We start from the raw sequence: 21,781 nt of genomic DNA, 5'->3' as shown, positions 1-21,781 counted from the left end.
CTAGTGCCAGTTCAAGTCCCAACCTCTCCACTTCAGATCCGGCTCTCTCCTATGGTCTGGGAAAGACAACCCATGTGGGAGACACAGATGAAGCTCCTGGCCCTGGATGGGCACAACTCAAGTTGTTGCGGCCAATTGGGGGAGTGAACCAGCAGATGGAAGACTTCTCTGTCTCTCTCTCTTTCTCTCTCTCTGCCTCTCCTTCACTCTCTGTATAACTCTGACTTTCAAATAAATCTTTTAAAAAAAATAAAAGAGATGTATTCAGTTATTGAACTGATATCATATTCTCTTGTGAACTGTTTGTCAGGACAAGGGCAAGGGCAGATTCTCTTTGGTTACTGGTGCATTGACGAGAACAATGGTTGTTTGAGTGTATAACAGATAGGAAGAGATTTAAGCCCTCTAGGGCTGGTGCTGTGGCATAGTGGGTAAGGCCACTGTCTGCAGTGCCAGCATCCTATATGGGTGCCGGTTTGAGTCCTGGCTGCTCCACTTCTGATCCAGCTCTCTGCTGTGACCTGGGAAAGCAGTGGAAGATGGCCCAAGTCCCACCCTCATGGGAGACCCAGAGGAAGCTCCTGGCTCCTGGCTTTGGATCAGTGCAGTTCCAGCCATTGTGGCCATCTGGGGAGTGAATCAGTAGATGAAAGACCTCTCTCTCTCTCTCTCTCTCTCTCTCACTCTGCCTTTCAAATAAATAAAAAATAAAAATCTTAAAAAAAAAATATGAGCCCTGTGTGATATTGAGAAATGTTAACAGAAAAAGGTCACCTAGGATTAAAGTGTGCAAAGACAATAAATAACACAATGTTCCCGAATACCAACAGAAAGTTTTCACTCAAAGAATGAAGTACAGTTTTCAAATATTTAAGTCAATTCTCCCTAGCAACTGTCACCTAAGAAACACAAATGCTACCCACTCTGTAATTACATGTAGTGTCCCTCATCCCCACTCTGCGTCAAAAGAGCAAGAAGCTAAAGATTCGCAAAACAATTAAACAAGTGAGACAGGTGAGCTCCACCCATCCTGCTTCAGAAAAAGAGGTCAAAACATGAGGCAGCTCATGTGTCTTTAAAAGAAAACAAAACAGCCAAACCAAGTGTACTACATCTGATAGCAAGCCGCTCAGATTCTTGGCAGTTCCCCAAATAAAAGAAAATCTTAAAAAAAAAAAAATCAGGAAAGGTGTATTTCCAGACTGCTCAGATTCCAAGTGTGGCCTGGATTATCTACTTGCTGACGCAGGAGAAATAAGCCCATTTAACTGATACAAGTGTAGAAAACTAAGTTAATCACAGCAATCACAGGGTTTATTCTTTGCCTAACAAGGAAGGATCACAAGATGACCAGGTCTATTTGACTAGGCTAGAAAAATGAAACGTTCACTTTGTTTTCAGAGATGATTCTTTTTATTACAAGAGGTTTTGGCCCCCTGGATGCCAACTTTAAGCAGACAACTTAATTCTGAGCTATGTACTCTTTCAACTACAAATTTCTACAGGAAACTTTGATTTTTCTCTTCCAGCTTGTTCTCATCCTGGTGCAAAAGTCAGTCCGTGTCCTTCCTTCTGGGGAGCTGGGCTGCTGAATGACCAACAGCAACTGCAGCAACACTGAGGAATCCAGCTTCTGCCCTCAAAAAGTAACCAGGGTTACCTCTCCATATTGTAAGTTTTCTGAAGGAGCAACATAAAGTTAGGTGACAAAAGCAAACATTCTCCTTGACAAAAACAACAGTTACCAACTCAACCTACACAATTCTCACCTATTATTTTTTAGGGATTAATTTCCAGACACATGAGTTGGGAAATTTTATGCTAATGTTCTGAAAAACTAATTGGTCTCTTCTGACTATCACATCATATCTGGAAGTTTGCCATCACATTCTGAGAAGCCCACATTAGGTGGCATTAACCTATTTTGTTTTTTAAAAAAGTCCCTGGTATTTTTTTATTACTCTATCATTAGAGTCTCTCAAGTAGAATAAAGAATCATAAGATAATTATTCTTTACTTTTATAATCTCCTGCTTTATGAATTTATACCTCAATTACTAGCAATTAAAAGTTACAGGAAAAGTATGAGTCTGTTCTATGTCCAATTCTCAGTTTCTCAAATGACACCAATTTTACAATCGGGGAGTCAAACTGCCCTTCACTTTGCCACCACCAGCAGAATTCATCAGCCATCCAGCTCCACTGAAGAACTCCAGTCATTTTCTGAGACTGTTTGGTTAAAAGTGGACACCACTTACTATATGAAACTCAGAAAGTATTCAATATATGTAACCAACCTTAAATAAACATACTTACTGATTCAAAAGAGTGAATTCAAAATTCTAGTACTGAATTCAAGTCCTAACTTGAACAGAATAACCCAATCAAGGTTTTGGAGCTAAGAGCTGGTAGGAAAACTGGCTGATGTTAGTATCAACTCTGCCCAGACTTTTGGTAATCTATATGAATAATCCCAATTCACAGTTTTCATTATGACTGTACAGGAAATGCTTTCTGCAACCCAACATATCTAAAAAAGTTTCATTCTGAGTGATGCAAGCCCTCCACACAGCCTCAAAAGCCAAGGGTCAGAGCCTTCCTAATACTAATTCACATGAAGCAAACTTAGATTGTGAAATTATAAGCATTTATTATAGCGCATGCACATGTAAGGGACATTCTGAAGTGTACATCTTTACAACTGGAAATGAGCATAAAAGCTATCTATATTGATTTGCTTCCTATATTGAAACCACATCTACTGTTTTCCCTTGTTTTGCTATTTAAGATTTCTCTCTTAGCTCCACTTACATTTTTATTCTCCTATAAAACCACTACAAAAATGATGATTTCATAGACACTTCTCTGGAAGCTTACTACTAAAAATTAATGATTGCCATAAATTGAAAATTAAAACCACATACTTCTTAAGGAGCCAGTGTGGCCCTAGGATCCCTTGGGAAATAGTAAAAAGTACAAGAGATGATCTACACCCTGAAGGAACTGGGTAAGACTGTGTTTATTGATTAGGAAGGGGAGGGCAGCTTGAGAGGTAACTTTATACATACACAGGCAGGACTGGACTTCAAAAATTCACATCCACAGAAGATGATAAAATTACTTTGGTAACTATACCATTACTATAATGACAACCATCAGTAGCAACAAGTTCCTTACACAACTACCCCATACTGCAGTTTAAACCTGTCTGCTCTTACTCCAGTTATCAGTGGTGCTTTGGAGAACAGCTCGTCACCATTCCTAATCATGGATCCATTCACGGTTTCTGAAGAGTTCTAAGTTGTCTCTTAATCTTTCATTCCCAACCTTTCCTCATGGGACTGACTTCCAGTCATACAACCATCTTTTCAATCTCCTCAGAACTGCCTCCAGGGCCTCCTCATCCCTTTTAAGCTGAGGAACCTGGAAATGGAAACAACACTCAAGGAAGGGGATGATCAGAGCTAAACATTACCCACACAAAAGATAATCCCATCAGGATCTCTCTTAATGTCACTTTCACAACCATAATCAGTACCTTTACAAAAACTCCTGGTGCTGGCCCTTAAGCTCCTGGTGTGGCTCCTTTGCCACACTTAATTTAGCTTAGTATTTTTAAAAAATGAATTAGGGTGGCGAGTGAAGATACTGCCTATATTCCATAACTGAGTGCCTGGTTCAAGCGCCAGTTCTGCTCCTGATTCCAACTTCCTGCTAACCTGCATCGTGGGAGGCAGCTCAAGGGACTGGGCCCCTGCCATCTATGTGGGAAATCCAGATGAAGTCACTGGCTCCTGGTTTCATTCTGGTCTAGTCCTAGCTATTGCAGGCATTTGAAGAGTAAAGCCAGTGCCACAGCCCATATGGGCAGTGGTTCAAGTCCCAGCTGCTTTACTTCCAATCCAGCTCCTTGCTAACGCGCCTGGGAAAGCAGCAGAAGATGGCCCAAGTATCTGGGCCCCTGCACTCATGTGGAGACTTGAAAGAAGCTCCTGACTCCTGGTTTTGCATTGGCTCAGAAGTGGCCATGGTAGCCATCTGGGGAGTGAACCAGCAGATGGAAGATCTCTCTGTCTCTGTAACTCTGCCTTTCAAATAAATAAATAAAACTAAATAATAAATAAGTAAAATGCCTGTGTATTACATCATAGTGGTTGGATTCAAGTCCTGGCTCTGCTTCCAATTCCAATGTCCTGGTAATGTGCATTCTGGGGGACAGCAGGTAAAGGCTTAAGTGGCTGGGTCCCCTGCTACCACAGCAGAGACCTAGATTGAGCTCTTGACTCCCAGCTTTAGCTGGACCCAGCCCTAGCTGTTATAGGTATTTTGAAATTGAACCAGTGGATGGGAGCTCTCTCTCTCTTACTCTTGTTCTCTCTCCTTGCCTCTCAAAATTAAAAGAAAAATAATTGTTAAAATTACCCTGCTATTAGTATTGTATAGGTTCTCATAACTTACACAATGTTTTTGCAGACTATTCCTAAAAGGGGTATATATATATCAAATTTTCAATTCACCATTCACTAATCCCCTTCTATAAGAAAAGTCCATGTAACAATAAATGGTGACGGAGCTGGTGCTGTGACATAGCAGGTAAAGCCACTGCCTGAAGTGCCAGCATCCCATGTGGGTGCCGATTCTGGTCCCAGTGGTTCCACTTTGGATCCAGCTCTCTGCTATGGCCTGGGAAAGCAGTGGAGGATGGCCCAAGTTCTTGGGCTCCTGCACCCACATGGGAGACCTGGAAGAAGCTCCTGGCTCCAGATTGTGCGGCTCCAGCTGTTGTGGCATCTGGGGAGTCAGCCACTGGATGGAAGATGCCCCATCCCCTGCCTCTGTTTCTCAGTAACTCTGCCTTTCAAACAAACAAATAAATCCTTAAAAACAAAAAATAAATGGTGGGGACCACTGTTTTGGCACAGGGGGTTAAGCCACTGCCTTGCATGCCAAAATCTCACGAGCACAGATTTGAGGGTCCCAACTGCTCAACTTTCAACCCAGCTCCCTGCTAACGTGCCTGGAAAAGCAACAGAAGATGGCACAAGTGCTTTGGCTCCTGCCATCCACGTGGGAAACCCGGATGGGGTTCCTGGCCCCTGGCCATTTGTGGAGTGAATCAGCAGATGGAAGATTTCTCTGTCTTTTCTTCTCTCTCTAAATCTGTCTTTCAAATAAATAAATAATCTTTTTTGTTAAAAAAAAAAAAAAAGAGAGATGACTTAGAAACAGCCCATGTCTTTAGGGAAACAGAACCAAATGAGGGAGAGATATTAAAAATACAGCAAAAGGTATCCTGGGGTAAGTTCTTTAAGGATAAAGTATAAAGTACAGTAAGAAACAGGAGAGAAGTTGAGTTTCAAATAATAGTAGTTATCTGTGAAAGATTCGTGAAGAGTTGAGAGCTGGGGATCTGAAATGAGCTATAAAAAATGAGAAAGCCTGAGCCAGGTAAAGATGGGAAGATGTTAAAGACAAAGGGGAAGTGCTAGCAAAGGTAAAAAAGGCAGGTCCACAAAGACTATGGAGAATACCTAACAGTTCAATAGTCCAATGTGGCTAAATAACGTAAGTTAGACCATGCATTCAGGAGATAAGGTTCAAAACATAGAAATGTAGGCCCGCTAGATTATGAAGAACTGAGAATTTTATGTCTTCATATCAGTGAGAAAACAAAGGGTTTCAGGAATATACAGTCACAGAATCACATCTACATGTAAGAAAGCCATTGGCAACACTGTAGGGTGAAGAGGAAGGTAAAGAGATCTATTAGCAGATTACTGTAAGAATACATGCAAAGGCAATGAACATTTAAACTTGGATGGTAGAAACAGAAAAGCAGGGAAAGATTAAAGACACGTTACAACAGTATAGTGGATGAGACTCAGAAATCAACTGGATTGGAGTAGGAGGAGAAAGGATTGAAAGATAACACAGGCCGCGGCTCACTAGGCTAATCCTCCGCCTGCGGCACCGGCACCCCGGGTTCTAGTCCCGGTCAGGGCGCCGGATTCTGTTCCGGTTGCTCCTCTTCCAGGCCAGCTCTCTGCTGTGGCCCGGGAGTGCAGTGGAGGATGGCCCAAGTCCTTGGGCCTTGCACCCGCATGGGAGACCAGAAGAAACACCTGGCTCCTGGCTTTGGGTCAGCGCGGTGCGCCGGCCATAGCGCGATGGCCGCAGCAGCCATTGGAGGGTGAACCAACGGAAAAAAGGAAGACCTTTCTCTCTCTCTCTCTCACTGTCCACCCTGCCTGTCAAAAAAAAAAAGATAACACAATACAGAGGGTAAGAATGAATTTTCCAACAGATGGAGGTTCAGATTTGAATACTAGCTCTACCACTCAATAGCCGTATGGCTTAGGGAAAACTAACTTGTCCATGTCTCAGTTTTTTCATCTGCAAAACATGGTGTGTTGAGTATTTTAACAAACCTTGCTTTTAATTTATTTTTTAAAGATTTATTTATTTATTTGAAAGGCAGAGCTAGAGAGAGAAGGGAGAGAGAAAGATCCTCCATCCACTGTTTCACTCCCTAGTTGGGCACAACAGCCAGGGCTGGGCCAGTCTGAAGCCAAGAGCCAGGAGCTTTATCCGGGTCTCCTACGTGGGTGCAGGGGCCCAATCACTTAGGCCATCTTCCACTGCTTTCCCAGGTACATTAGCAGGAAGCAGCCGGGACTCAAACTGGCACCCACGTAGTACGCTGGCATTGAAGGCAGCAGCTTTACCTGCTATGCCACAATGCTGGCAGCAACAAACCTTGTTTTTAAAAAGACCCAGAAGAAGCTTCTGGCTCCTGGCTTCAGACTGGCCCAGCTGCAGCTGCCCTGGCCATTTGGGGAGTAAACCAGTAGATGGAAGACCTCTCTCTGTGTGTGTCTCTTCCTCTCTCTCTTTGTAACTCTGCTTTTAAAATAAATAAATAAATCTTTTTTTTAAATGTAAGCAGTATTTTTCCTCCTTAAGCATACTGCCCTCTATTAGTTATTCTTAAATTTCTGTCTGTGACCATTCTACTTGTGGTTATTTTATTTTTCAAGTTAAGTTCAAAACCCCAGAACTTGCAGCGTGCAACTTAGTATTTCTTCTATAATTATATTGTTAATTGCACTGGTTTCTGTAGACCAACACTTATTCAGTCCAAGCTGAAACTTGAGAACAAATGTCAAATGGTTACCAAGTATAGATGAATGGATCTGAACCTGGAGGCCAAGAATCCTGAAGAGCCTCCAAGTTGCTTTAAGGCATCACCAAGTACTTAACACTTACACAAATCAGAGGGGTGGGCACTTGGCACAGTGGTTACGTTGCCCCTTGGGATGCCCGTATCCCATTTCAGAATGCCAGAGTCCCAGCTGGTCTGCTTCCCATCCAGCCTTCTGCTGGTGCCCATCCCGGGAGGCAGCAGATGATGGCTCCAGTACTTGAGTCCCTGCCATCCAGGTGGTAGACCAGATTGTTCCGGGCTCCTGGTTTTGGGGGAGTAAACTAGTGGATGTGGACTCTCTCTCTCCATTTGTCTCTCGAGTAAAATCAAAATGATTTTTTTAAAAATGTAAAGGTTAGGGGCCAGCACTGTGGCGCAGCAGGTAAAGCTGCCACCTGCAGTGCTGGCATCCCATATGGGTACAGGTTCAAATCCCGGCTGCTCTGCTTCCAATCCAGCTCTCTGCTATGACCTGGGAAAACAGCAGAAGATGGCCCAAGTGCTTGGGCCCCTGCACCAGCGTGGGAAGACCTAGAGGAAGCTCCTGGCTCCTGGCTGCGGATCAGCACAGCTCTAGCCATTGTGGCCAATTGGGGAGTGAACCAGCAGATGGAAGACCTCTCTCTCTCTCTCTTTCTCTGCTTCTGCCTCTGCCTCTCCTTCTCCTTCTCTCTATATAACTCTGCCTTTCAAATAAATAAATAAACCTTTTTTAAAAATGTAAAGATTAAAATAAAAAGATTAGGACCATTAGGCATAGAGACCAAGGGTAGTAACCCCAATATAGCTAACTGCCTTAGCCTGATAATTATCTGACTCATGGTGGCACTGGATTTCTTGGTTCCCTACCTGCCTATTTATTGTCCTGTTTAAGGAGCTTTTTAGCCCTTTTTTGCCTCACCTCTAATCATGTTTTAGTTGGATGCCACTGGTATCCATAGTTACCAAAATAGGTATTTGGCCTTCAGTTTGGTTCCATTTAGCCTATTGATGAACTTGATGCCCAGACCAAAATCAAGAACATTCTAAAATACATGTGCAAAAGTATACACACATATCTCAAAGTAATAATAAAAAAAAAACACTGTTATCTTAGTGATGAGAAAGAAAAGATTACAGTACATGTGCCCTTTCAATTTCTCAGTTCTAATAGCAATCAAGGCTTCTACCCGTGTGCCAGGCTAAGTGTTAAGCACTATGCATGCATGATCTCAAGCCTCACAATAATCTTTTTAAAGATTTGTTTGTTTATTTGAAAGAAAGAGTTATATATATATATATATATATATAGAGAGAGAGAGAGAGAGAGAGAGAGAGAGAGAAAGGGACAGAGATCTGCCATCTTCTGGTTCACACCCAAAATGGCCACAAGGTCCTGGCCTGGGCCAAACTGAAGCCAGGAGCCAGGAACTTCATCTGGGTCTCCTACATGGGTAGCAGAGGCCCATGTCCTTGGGCCATCTCCCACTGCTTTCCCAGGAGCATTAATAGAAAGTTGGATTGGAAGTGGAGTGGCCAGGACTTGAACCTGAGCTCAAATGGGATACTGGCTTTACCCCAGCTATGCCACAACCCCGGCCCCACAATAATCTTTTGAAGCATGATTACCCTTAATTTACAAATGAAGAACCTGAGGCATGGAGAGGTTAAAAAACTTTTCTAAAACCAGTTAGCTAATAAATGGCTGAGCTAAGAACTAAACCCAAACAGTCTAAATTCAGAGCTCATGGTCTTACAGCCCTTCATTGCCCTGCTCTACCATCTCACACTATCACATATTAGATTACGAGACTCTCCTTCTCGTCTGTGAAGGCATTTATATATGCACAAATAAAAGAGCCTAGCTGGAGAGATTACAAGAGGATTTCCTCATTAGCTAAGCTTTAAAGAGATGTTACTCACAAGGTTTTACTGCTTATAATTAAAGGCAATAATCTAGGGACAATGTTGTGCTTGATCTAAAAATCAGTCAATACTCATGGATGAACAACAAATAGTTGAAAATAGGCAGATGTAAATATTTCTTCATCTAGGAATAAGATATTTACCATGGACAAGTGCTTAACTTCTCCCTAGTTTTCAGAACTGAAATAGTATAAAGGAGAGTCTAATAAAAAATCTCCAAAAGCACCCCTCACAAGGAATATTACTCTTCTAATTCAAGACAGAAAGCCACAATTACTTTGATGTTGTAAAACGAGAATGAAACAACGAAGCTTCAACAAAGCATGGATAATAAGGGTTGGATCTTTCTCTCTTTCTCTAGCAGTGTGAATGTTAGAAAGGGTCACAGCTGAATGACATCAAAACATCTACACTCAAACATTCCAACAAAACACAAAGACAGAAACACAAGAAAATACATAAAATATATGTAAGAAACTCCAGCTCCTGAAATAAATGCCAATGGAATATATCCTACCCACTGGTACCTCACAAGGTATTGCTGTGGTGATAATTAAAGGTAAGACAGCTGGGGAAATCCCTTCAGTCTTTTTGTCAAATAGAAAAACAACTACTCATTTCAAAGAAAGGGGAATTTTGATATGCTGCACAGAAAATTGCCAACTAACTCTTACATTTATATCTTTGTTAATTGTTTCCTTAAACCTAACACTCATCGGGGTGGAATATTCAACATCTAAAAAGTCAGATCAAGTTGCGCCTCCCGGTTTCATACTAATCCTTCAAGGGGATTTATGTCATCCACAACGACTACAAATCACACAACAAAATTCTTCTTTCCAGTGTCTTGGTCTTTAGAAGCATCTGGCAGCAGCTATAGCCTCATGGCTGGCTTCCCCTGGTGTGTAACCTGACAAGGTAAAAAGCTCATTGAAATATTTAACAGTGGTGGTATGGATTTCTTTGGACAGGTCAAGAAAAGGAGCTCCTCTTTTTTAAAAACATAAAGAACCACTTTATGGGAAGCCATTCCTGTCGTCCAAGTGTCTGTGCTTTTCTTTAGGGCTTTCCCAGAGACCTTATTGAGGGGGAAAATGAAAAGGCTAACAAAAGGACTCTCTTTCTCTCTCTCTATTCCCAGCATCATCTAACTCAGCCACAGGGCCAGTAGCATCCACACTGTCATAAATGCCAGCAATTAGAGAATTAGGCCATAAAACCACCCACTCAGGTATGAGAGCGCAGGCCTGCAGCTTTATTTAATGCGTGCCATAAAAGATCCTGTACTTCCTTCTTTCAGGCCTTCTTCACAACAATGAAATGACAATAACAACAACCAAAAATAGCCCTTTGTCGGCCTGCCTCACACTGATGTGATCAATGAAACCATCGGGGACCAGGTGAAGGTTCTTCTTCATAAAAGCCCAAATTCCTTCTCAGAGGCCACCTGGAGCCCTGTTAAAGGCCAGGCTACCTTCTGAGGACTTACACAGTGGAAACTAAAGCTAACTACTTTTGCCTGAAAAATTATCCTATCTTGTTCTGACACTACTGTAGAAGCCTAACCAATTCCTGAACTTCTCGAGAAATACTGGAGCCTACAAGAGTATTCTTAATTAACAATTTCTAGAAACTTCTGAAGTCTTTTCTAATCAAGAAATTCTAATCCCAAAACTAAATTTCATTCCGTTGGCTTGGAAATCTGAGACAATTTAGGAATAATCAATAATTCCACTTGATTTTTTATCTTTGCAACCTATCAGTGCACAAAAATCACGACTGTGATTTACTCCAAGATAAGATGGTACTCATCAAGCTTCATAAGCCAGTCTAGATAAGATCCAACCAAACGCCTTGTAACAGTGAACTCTTTAGCATCCTCTTTCCTAGTAGTGCCTACAGGGTTAAGAATCTGATTAAAATGTAGGTACATCATGCCAGGCTCATTAGTAATTTAACCTTTCTTAATCCCTGAAAATAACATATGCAAACAAAGGAAGGTCCCATGCAGGCAACCCTCAAGTAAATTCCTCCCAAAGTAATGATAGTCACAAAGCTTCCCAGTTGCTCAAAGGACCGTGCCACTGGGCTCTCTACCTTGGCAGAGGAAGAATGGAAAGAGACAAGATATTCACAAAAGGCCTGACTGAAGGCCTTCAGTTAAGTGCTAGAAGGAAGCTGAAGTTCTGTGCCAACACTAGTGGAATGTGGGCAGGCACAAAGAGATCTTAATTAGGAGACCTACAATTAAGACACAGCCAGTCTCCAAAAGAGGCATTGCAGCCTGTTATGCCTCAGAGCAAGCAAAGCTCCGTTGCCACCCCCTCCAGCCACAGGGCAAGAGACGCAATCCGTATAGAGTCTGCACAGCTGCTCAATGGAAGGGCAGTGCCAAGGAGCAAAGGGATGGGAATTAAGTCAAGAAGGGAGTATTTTCTTTCAAGTTTCAATCAGAAGGTAAACCACTATTCTGTGAATGATGACTTCTTCCAAGAACAAGTGCCTTAAGATAATTAAATGAAGAGGAAGATGGAGGAGACATGTCAATGATTTCCAGTGAGAAATCAAAAAAGTTCTGGAGATTGGATTTCTAATGCTCAGCACAAACCAAAATTCATGTCAGAACATACTATTTCCTGCAAAGTGGGTACTATCACTTTGGACTTACAGATACACTGGTATATTGAATTTTTCTTCTCACTTATAAGCTCACACACCTAAAGGAATATACCACCTATACTGACTTTTAGATAATCAGGAATCCACTACAATGAAAACAAATTTATCCAAACAAGACAACCTCTGGGGGCCCAGCGCTGTGGCATAGCGGGCTAAGTTGCTGCCTTTGCTGCTGGCATCCCATACGGGCATCCCTTGGAGTCCTGGCTGCTCTACTTCTAACCCAGCTCCCTGCTACTGTGCCTAGGAAAAAGCAGTAGGAAAACAGTAGTAGATGGCCAAAAATGCTTGGGCCCCTGCACCCATGTGAGAGACCCGGAAGAAGCTCCTGGCTTTGGACTGACTCAGCTCTTGCCATTTGGGGAGTGAACCAGAAGATGGACATGCTTGTGCGCTCCCTCGCTCGCTTGCTCTCTCTGTAACTCTGCCTTTCAAATAAGTAAATAAATCTTAAACAAAGAAAAAAAAGACAGCCTCTGAACACCAGATAATGCTTGGGTTCTACAAGTTCTCAGAAGTATGTTTACAATTTTATCTCCATTTTTCTTACAAATGAATTATCTCAATAAACTCCTTTTGCCCCCCCCCCCACATACAATGAAAACTTTCCCACCAAGTTAAAAATCCTCCTCCTAATAATAATATAGTTAATTGGGCAAATATACAATTTGATATTAAAAATCATTAGGCAGCAGCATTTAGCATGACTGTCAGAGAGCTGCATCCCACACTGGCTGGCCTGGGTTTGACACCTGGCTCCCCTCCTGACTCTAGCTTCCTGCTAATGCAGCAGGGATGGCCACGTGATTGGGTTCCTGCTATCTCTGTGGGAGACCTGGACTGAGTTTCTGGTTTCCAGTTAGAGCCAGATGGGGTGTTGTAGTTACCTGGGGAGTGACTCAAAGGATGGGAACTCTCTCTGTGTCTCTCTCATTGGGTCTCTCTGCTTCTTCCCCACCAACTCTCAACCACCAAGTAGGTTCACTGACCCTGACTCTTGAACTAAGAATAAGAAATTATGACCCCAACCAAAATATTAATGTCATAGACAGAAATCAGGAGTACTAGGACAGAAAAGATACATGAGCTATTTAGTTCACTCTGTGTTTTACAGATCAGAAATGTAAGGTTAAAAGCGAATTGCCTGGGCCGGCACTGTTGCGTAGCGGTTAAGCTGCCACCTGTATGCCGGCATCATCCCATGTGGGAGCTGGTTTGAGTCCTGGATTCTCCACTTCCGATCCAGCTCTCTGCTGTGGCCTGGGGAAGCAGTAGAAGATGGCCCAAGTGCTTGGGCCCCTGCACCCACGTGGGAGACCTGGAAGAAGCTCCTGGCTTCGGATCTGCCCAACTTCACTGTTGCAGCCACTTATAGAGTGAACTAGTGGATGGAGGACCTCTCTTTCTCTCTGCTTTTGCCTCTCTGTAACTCTGCCTTTCAAATAAATAAATCTTAATAAAAAAAGAAAAAAGTGAATTGCCCAATGTCTCCTAAGTGACAAAGCTAAGAGCCCATGCCTGTAGACTTCTACTCCAAGGCTTCTTACACTCCACCGCACTCTCCTCCTGCCAAGCTGAGGATTAGCTGTGAAGACAGTGAAGGAGCAACTCCCACTCTCTGGATCAGTCTGATCAGTCTCCTGATCAGGCTGCCCAGTGAGCACTGGGGAAAAAAAAGATCACAGACATTGTCCACCTTCCTTTTGGCTTCAGGACTAATATCTTTTCTAAACCCAACTCAAATGCTTGCCTCAGTCCCCATGAACAACACTGCAATTTCAAATGAAAACACACACACATCAATGTTTTAATTCAGCTTCAGTCTAGACCTAATTGAAGTCTGCTATGTTAGGATTGGGATGGAAATTTTGCTTTTAACATTTTGTGAGGGAATAGGGAAGGTAACTGGATAATGAATTAATAAACAGATAAATGAACTGCTTCTGGGGTTTATGCTAAAATAGTCCAGATTCTAGTCAACAAAGATGCTGCTCTGTTATGTTTAGAGCACAAAGTACAGCAACATGAAATTCTTCACGGCAATCCCCAGAAAAATGGGAAACTGACAACTCAGGAGTGAAGGCCAGAGGTAGGTAAGAACTGCGCTGCTGTGATTCCTGATAGAGTGCAACACAACAAAGCTTCAATTCTTCTTGTCCAACAGAAAGCCCAAATGAGAGACCACCAACTCCTACGTATGTTCTAAAATAGTCCCATCCCTAGAAAGTCATGATGAACTCTTACATGTAGTTTTTACTCAGACAAGTGAAGTTAGGAACCAACAGTAATGAAAATCTTCCTATGGATAACCGAGCTCAAACGGACGTGATCTGGAAGTCCTGTCACCTAGTTTTAAAAGGATTAAGTTGGGTTTCTGCTATGGAGAACTGATTGTCATTCACTTAAAGGAAGCCAGAATTCCAAAAGGTCAGAATCACTCTGGGTCATCAAAGCCTTCTCCGTGGATCCAGACAAGACCTGATACAGAACTGCGAGTTCTAAGAAGCAACCCCTAGAATTCTGTGTCTGCTTGGGGTGAGCCCTAAACTTCCTCTTGAAACTTTATCACTGATTTGTAACCTTAGGTAACAAAAATGCTTGGTTTCTACACTGAAAACAACCAAGTTAGATGAGATTATTGCTCTGGATTAGCACTAACAATAGCATACCATCAATCCATACTAGACTGCTTCAAACTACCACGGACTAGAAAGTTACCAAAGGAACAACAACTGATTCAAGCCCAGTTCAAAAAAAAAAAAAAAGGAAGGCGTCAACTACTCTTCTCATAATGAAATAGCAATTAGTGTTTAGGCAGAAGTTTTAAAGAAAAAAAAGCTAACTCTTATTATTAATGTGGTCTTATTTCAAATAACTGCAACTCCCTGACATTATAGATTACTGTTGAGCAAAATAAAACACTAATTTACAATCCTCTCATAGTGCCAGTGGGTAAGAAAATGTTAGCACCTGATTGCAACGTTAAAGGTGATTTGTCAAAGACCAACAGATTAAATATTCTGGTGCCCAGACATTAGGTCCCTGAACCCAGGTGGCTCTCTTTCTAACCAGTCTCTTGAAAAGCTGTGATTGGAAGCTCTCAGGATAAAACTTTGCTTCTGAATATGTGATAACAACATTTGACACATGAACCCTTGGGGTCCTTTAATACAAAACACATAAGCATGCTGAACAGGAAGAGAATGCTTCTTAGAATCCCCTTAACATAGACGAACTTCTCCTAATAGACTTTATCATACTCAAATATACATGGGACCAAAATTCTACATATAACCAGGCAAGTCTCAATTTTGAAAATAAGCAGGTAAATGAAATGTCAGTAAGTCTACTTATTTTATTTTATTATTTTTTTTGCTGCTGTATCTTTTAAAAAAGCAAAATCAACTCACATTTAAGCACCAACTCCATGCAAGTAACCTGAACGGTTCAGTCTTTTTGTCATGTATGAGGCCTTTGGTTCTCCAACTACATGGGATCTGTGTTGTTAGCTTAAAAAATACAGAATTGGCCTTTCAAAAAAAAATAACAATCTACAGCAACCAACAAAATAGTCTCAAACAACCCTGCTGACTGCAGCTGCCTTCTGAAGGCTGGGAAAAGGAGGTGGAGAGAGAGCAGAGAGGCAGGGAAAGGGGCCGCTGCAGCTAGCTATCTAGCAGGGAACACGCCCCCATCGCGTCCTCCTTGCTCTGTCAGAAGGCGGGTTGTCGTCAGTCTCCTGATCAGGCTGTCTTAGAAACCATTTAAAAAAAAGGGAGGTGGGGGGGAGGCAGGAAGACTAACAACTCAAAAATGCCAGCTCCTTGAGAGGAGGGGCCAGGGTCCCTGGGATCTCCTCCCTCCCCATCTTCCCAGGATCTTTGGGTAAATCTAAAGGGGTGTGGGGCACAACAGGGGACAAGGGGTTTGCCCAGGATATTTTGTGTGCACCAACGGCAGAGCACGCAGGAAACGGCTGGTTGTTATCTTTCCCTTTCTGTTTCAATCAAGAGCACTCCAGAGCTGCAACCCCTTACCCCCCTCCGCTTCAGCCCCTAGCAGCTGCTCTTCCTCCTCCTAGCATCCCCCCATTCCAGCCTCACCCCCGCCCCCAGGATTCAGACTCCCCCTTCTGCATCCAATGGAAAACAAATGCGCAACGCCACGGCTGAACCTGAACTCAACTTCCCTTCCCAGGGCAACTTTGCTTTTGGCTGAAGGGGGCTGAAGGGTGCTCATCAAAGCATCCCGGTTGTCGCCCCAGTACTAGTGGGGAAGGGCAAAGCTCTGACCCTTCACCCACCTTGGGTCCCCTTGTGAGAATCAGGGCGAGAACCCCAGCTCCTCCTTCTAAGGAATAACTTTGCCTCATAATCCTCCTTTTGCTTCCAACCCAAAGCAACCACCACCGCCGCCGCCGCCAATGCCACCACCACCACCACCACCGCCGCCGCCGCTGCCGCCGCCGCCGCCGCCGCCGCCACCGCCACACTAAAGTAAAACTGTCCCTATCTACTCCTCACCCCCAACCCAGCTTCCCCTCCCGCCCCCCGCCCCAGGATTGGCCTAGGAAAAGGTGGATCAATAGAGAAATGACGAGAGGAGAAGGAGGGAGCCGGGGTTGGACACTGCGTGCTCTCCGGCGCAGTGGGTGGGGTAGCAGAGCAGCTGCTTCCCCTGGGAGGACCCTGCCCAGGTCCCCCCACAAACACCTCCCCGCTCAGGGGTCCCCTCCCCAGGGCTGGCGGGGACGCCTGCCTCCCCTCCAGGGCACGGGTGGAAAACTGCTCTCCTCTACACCTCGGGGACCGTGGGCTGTTCCCCCCTCCGAGAAGCCACTAACCCTTCTCTCTAAAGAGGGACAGGCTGGAGCGAAGGTACAGAAGTCCTGCTACCCACAGGCTAGGAACTGCAGCCCTGCAGGCCAGGGGTGGGGTGGGGGGGAGACTGCTGTGCGAGATCGCCGTTATCTTGAGAGGGAGAGGAGGTGAGGGGAGGCCAGGTGGAGCGGAAAGGCGACTTCCCCCGGTGGGGCAGGGCGGGCCGGGGTGCGGGGTGGGCTGGGGGCGGGGGTGGAGGAAGGGGGAGTGGCCGGCAAGGTAGGGACCCGGCCCCGGGGACGGGCCGCGGAGGGGTCGTCAGGTGTGCGCCAGCAAGGTACCAGAAAGGACATCGGTCCCCAAGGGCCAGGCCAAGAACGTGGCCCTGGAAGAGGCCATCACCCGAGGGATGCCCGACAGGGAAACTGCCCCAGGAGTAACACATCTGCCCAGGGAGGGAGGCGGGGATGTGGCGGGATCAGGTCTCTAGCAGGGAGGGAGGGAGGAATCTTGCTCGGATGAGGTAATCTGTGAAAGGGAGGAGGGGTTCAGTCCCGGGATGGGAAACCCCGGCGAGGGGGTCTGTGCCAAGGGGTCTGGGGAAGGGTCAGGGGGAGGGGGTCCAAACGCCCTTCGCCAGATGGGTCCAAACCCCGGGGAGGGGTCGCCCGGGGGGGGGGAGGTCTGCAGCCCCGTACGGAGGGGTGGGGGGGGGAGGAGGGTCCCAAGATGGGAGGGCCATTCGCCCCGGGTCAGGGACCTCAGGATGGTCCCAGAATCGGGATGCTCCTCAAGCCCGGATGGGGGAGGGGAGGGGGCTCCGCGGAGGGTCGAGACCCCGGACCTGGGGGTTCCTCGCCCCCTTACCTCTCCGCTGCCGCCTCCCCCGCCGCTCTCCCCAAACACCGCCCGGAACCGGCGCAGGTTGGTGCCGATGGCGGCCGAGACCTGCAGCGCCGCGTCGAAGCCCGGGCCCACCCGGAGCAGGGCCGGCCCTGAGGAGGCTGAAGACGATGACGAAGACGAAGACGAGGCGGACGACGAGGAGGCTGCTGAGGCGGCGGCCGCTCCCCCTGGAACCCCAGCCCCGCTGCTTCCCGCCGCCGCCGCCGCCGCCGCCGCCGCGGCCGCCACAGCCGGGGGGGAGGGGGGCGCCCCGGGGCCGCCGCCGCCGACCGGGGGCCCGGGGGGAAGCAGCAGGGCCGGGACGCGTTGCCGCGGGGCGCCCCCTAGGCCCCGGCGCCCCCCGCCGCCGCCGCCCCCGGTGGTCCCGGGTCGGGCGGGGAAGCGCCACCGACAGCTGTGCGCCATGTTCGCCCCGTGAAGTGAAGCAGCGAGAGGGAGAGGCGACAACACAGGGGGGCGGGGAGGCGGAGGGGGGGCGGAGGGCCCCGGAACCTGCCTAACCCGCTCGGCGCCGCCCGGCGGCCTGCGCCCGGCCGGCCGCTATGCAGAGCGCCGGGCCGCGCCCGCCGGCCCCGCAATCTGTATACAGGCCTCGGGCCTACGCCTCTGACGCCGGGCCGCTGCTACTGCATCCAGAGGCCCGGGCCGCGGCCGCCCGCCCGCTCGCCCGCCCCGCAACCTGGATAACTGCATGCCCCGCCCTCCGGGAGCGGCATTGCTAGGGAAAAGGAGGGGGGAAGGAAGCCCAGGAGCCGGGAGAGGAGCGCGGGTTCCGGGGAGAGGGGGAGGGGGCGAGGGCTACGGGGAGGATGGAGGCGGAGGGAGCCGGGCCGCCTGCAACCTCGAGAGCCCGGAGGCCGATTACACACGTTCCCGGGACGCGCTGGGAATCGAACCGCCCAGGAGAGCGGCTTCCAGTATGAGGCGGCTGCTGGGTCGGGGAGGAGCGAGCCTTCTCCTCCGCCTCGGGGCGCGGATACGAGCGGGTCTAGCCCGGATCGAACGCCTCTAGAATAAAAGAGCCCTTATTGTACTACATGCAAAACAGAAGCGTTGCCCAGTTTACTATATGCAAAATAGAAAGGCCCTCAAGGAACGCGCTTTAAAAAATAAAGGAGGGGCCCCTCCCATTTTCATGCTGGAGCTCTCCTCCGAAACGCACACCCCGAGTGGCAGGTCTCCCGCCACCTCCTCGCCCTACTGTGCGCTCGGGGCCGAGGGGCCTCTGGCTTTCGTGCCCTTCTGCGGAGAGGTGGGTTGCGCGTCTCCGGCCCGGGCACAGGGGCCGCGGCGTGCTCCGCTAACGACGCGGCGTTACAACGAAGCTGAAGCTGGGTGGCTAACGGGGCCTGGAGGGAAGAGGCGGGCAAAAGCGCCCCCGCCCCTTCTGCCTCCGGTCGCGGCCTGCCGCTGCATGCAAAGCAGACCCTAATGTATGCGCGCAGAGGGAGGGGGCTCGCGAGCACGTTTCTGATTAAGAGAGGGGGAGGGAGGAGCGCGCTGGGCATTATGATACACTGGGTGGAAGAGGCCCGCCGGCGGCGAGCTCTGCGCGCGGGGTTAGCCCGCGGAGGGAGGGGGAGGGGGAAGCAAGGAGGAGGGCTCGGGAGGGGACTGAATATCCACCGGGTTTACTTTATTGCGGGAGAGAGGGGAGGGCTCCTCCAGCGAGGCGCTGGAAGCCTGCAAGGCTGGGAGAGCGGCGAGGGGAGGGAGGCGTTTGTGCCAGGAGAACTTGGGTTGACTGAGGCTGGGGGATCGATACTCAGCCTGCAGGCCCCGGGGCAGCCTTCGTCCCCCTCCCCACCCCCGCCCCCCTCCAGCCGAGGTGGAGTTCGCTGGAAGGTCACGCAGCCTCCCCGGACTCCCGCACCGGTACAACGCACTGCCTGTGTTGTTACAGCCCCGGGGCGGCGAGTTTGCGAAGGAGGGGGGAGGGTCGTGGTGAGCAGGTTGCACTCGGCTCTGGCCCTCCGGAGGGGGCACTGCACGCCTCCAGAGAAGGTCCACGGCCTCCGGGTGCTGAAAGCCTGCGTCTCTCCACCGGCGAAACATTCGGGCAGGGCGGACGGTGGGGTGGGAGGTGGAGGGCAGCGGAGGAAGGGAGGAGACGCAGGCAAGCCAGCCCCAACTCCCCCAACTCGTCCCGGATCGATCATCGTTCCAACCGCGCAGGATGGGGCCCAGATGGCTTGCAAAGCGCACGCACGACGCGCACAAGAACCAGATTCCGTTGTTACGTGGCGTGGTTTACTAGGTGCAGAAAGGGTGGGAGTGTCGGCAGCCCCGAGACCCCGCGAAGGCCAGAGGCACCTCGATGTGGGCGATTTCTCCATTGCAGCGTACGGAGCGCGAGGCGCTGGGGCTTGGACTCCAGTGTAGCTGCCCTGATCAGTTACAGATTGGCGACCACGTGGATTCCCTCCAGCATCGTGATTTGCTCCCTCTCTCACTCTCTCTCGGCTATTTTTCTTTTGTATTTGCCGCCCCCTCCCCTTTTAATATGCATAACGGTCTGCGGAGGTAATGGGCAGGGGACTGAGTGACAGGCTTTATGTAACTGTGTCAACAGAATTTCTTCCCGCCCTCCACTCCAGAGGACAGCGGCCGGGTTCGGAGTAACCCCTCACTTCAAGCACACTTTGTTGAGCACAGGTGGGAGCAGGTCGGGGGGCAGCAGCGAAGAGGCAGAATGTCTTTGGAGGCTGTCGCAGTCCCCAGGTGCAGTCTCGTGGGTAGAAAAACAACTTGAGTCATCCTCGGGTTTGTTCCTTTGCCTTCAACCGGATCCAGAGCCGCAAGTCAGAGTTTGGCTTATCGTGGGAGCTTTTAGGGCAGGAATAGCCATCACAACTGACATTTGCCGAGTGCTTTCTGTGAGCCTAAGGGCCTTGTGCGCACTCAATTTCCACCAGTCCTCTGGGATCATTCTGATTGTGTGGATGGGGAAACTGAGGCTGAGAGTAATGTCCAGGTCCTCACAGCCAGTACTGAGCAGGACCAGAACTCATTAGGGTCTGCCACGGGGATCCACTGACCATGCTGGTGAACTTCCACTATCCGACCGGTACTCATGAAACTGCATGCAATCTCTTTATTTTGGGTTTTTAGGTTTTACTTTTTACTTCAGTGTGTTTTTCCTGAGTGTCTAATATGACTCTCCCCAAGTTGTACCTTCCCTTTTCCTAAAGAGGGGCCTGAGGTATGTTGTGTGTGTTTCCAAGGACAGTCCATGGCTAAGCAAGAAAGTCATCTAGGAGTTTTCCCATGAGTGAAGGCACATCAAACCCATTTCCCGGATCGCTCTCTTGTTTCACTTAGTGCACCTTGGAGTACACTCCTTTTGGTAGATGGTTTCCTTATTCTTGGGTCTGTATGGAACAAGTGTGGTGGAATTTAACTAGTTCTCTCTTGGTAGGCACTTGATTTGCTCCCAGCCTATTGTGTTTCAAATAATGCTGCGATGCATAACCTTGAATGCATATCATTTTGCAAAAGTGCAAATATATCTGTAGTATAGATTTCTAGAAGTGGAATTGCTGAGTCAAAAGGTACGTACACGCACGTTTGTAGTTATGATACATGTTGCCGAACTGTGCCCAGTGTGGCCAGAGTGCCTTTTTCTGCACACCTTTCCAAAGAGGAGTTTTTAACTTTCTTGAACTTGGCCAACCTAATAAAAATTGCACATATTTTATTTTTTTTCCAAATGACACAGGAAACTTTGAAGAAGGGAACCTTAAGTTTTGCCCATTTCTGCAAATTCATATATCATTTCTAATGTAAAGAGACCTCTAGGTGTTTGCTCCCTTTTCCTCTCCTCTGGAAAGATTCCTTGTTGCAAACCAACATTGTGGTGGAACATACATGGGCTTGATTTGCAGGTCCAATAATTTTAGCTATCTGACTTTGAATCAGACACCTCGCCCCATTATGCCTCAGTTCCCTAATTTGCCAAAATAAGGAAATTAGGGGTGGGCATTTGGTGCTGTGGTTAAGATGCTACTTGGGATGCCTCTATCTTGTGCGGAGCACCTGGGTTCAAGTCCTGGCTTCACTTTCCATTCCAGCTTCCTGCTTATGTGCACCCTGGGAGGCAGCAGGTGATAACTCAATTACTTGGGTCCCTGCCACCCATGTGGGAGACCCAGACTGAGTTCCAGGGTCCTAGCTTTAGCCTATCACACAGTACCTTGGGTATTGCAGGCATTTAGGGAGTAAACCAGTAAATGGCAGCTTTCTCTCTCTCTTTCTGTCTCTCTCTCTGC

The 21,781-nt window shown here is 47.6% G+C and overlaps 1 protein-coding gene across 10 annotated transcripts in view; it reads right to left on the bottom strand.

The window, feature by feature from the left end:
• KMT2A (lysine methyltransferase 2A) overlaps positions 1–17,973 on the bottom strand; it is an 88,340-nt gene extending 70,367 nt beyond the window's left edge. For 4 of the 10 annotated variants that reach the window (XM_070078952.1, XM_070078968.1, XM_070078962.1 and 1 more), the window contains exons 1-2: positions 17,475–17,972; positions 15,198–15,296 (exon numbers count right to left, since the gene is read on the bottom strand). In XM_070078952.1, coding sequence (XP_069935053.1) covers positions 15,198–15,296; positions 17,475–17,918 — 543 coding nt within the window. In that variant the 5' untranslated portion in view covers positions 17,919–17,972. Of the gene's footprint in view, positions 1–15,197; positions 15,297–17,474 lie in introns of all 10 variants that reach the window. The other 6 variants (XM_070078980.1, XM_070078982.1, XM_070079002.1 and 3 more) reach the window with 4 other exon arrangements.
• Positions 17,974–21,781: the final 3,808 nt, after the last annotated feature.

Source organism: Oryctolagus cuniculus, chromosome 1 (assembly GCF_964237555.1).
Source record: "Oryctolagus cuniculus chromosome 1, mOryCun1.1, whole genome shotgun sequence".
Classification (NCBI taxonomy): Eukaryota; Metazoa; Chordata; class Mammalia; order Lagomorpha; family Leporidae; genus Oryctolagus; species Oryctolagus cuniculus.
Note: the sequence above shows the minus strand (reverse complement) of the source record. Positions and strands in the feature narration are given on the sequence as shown.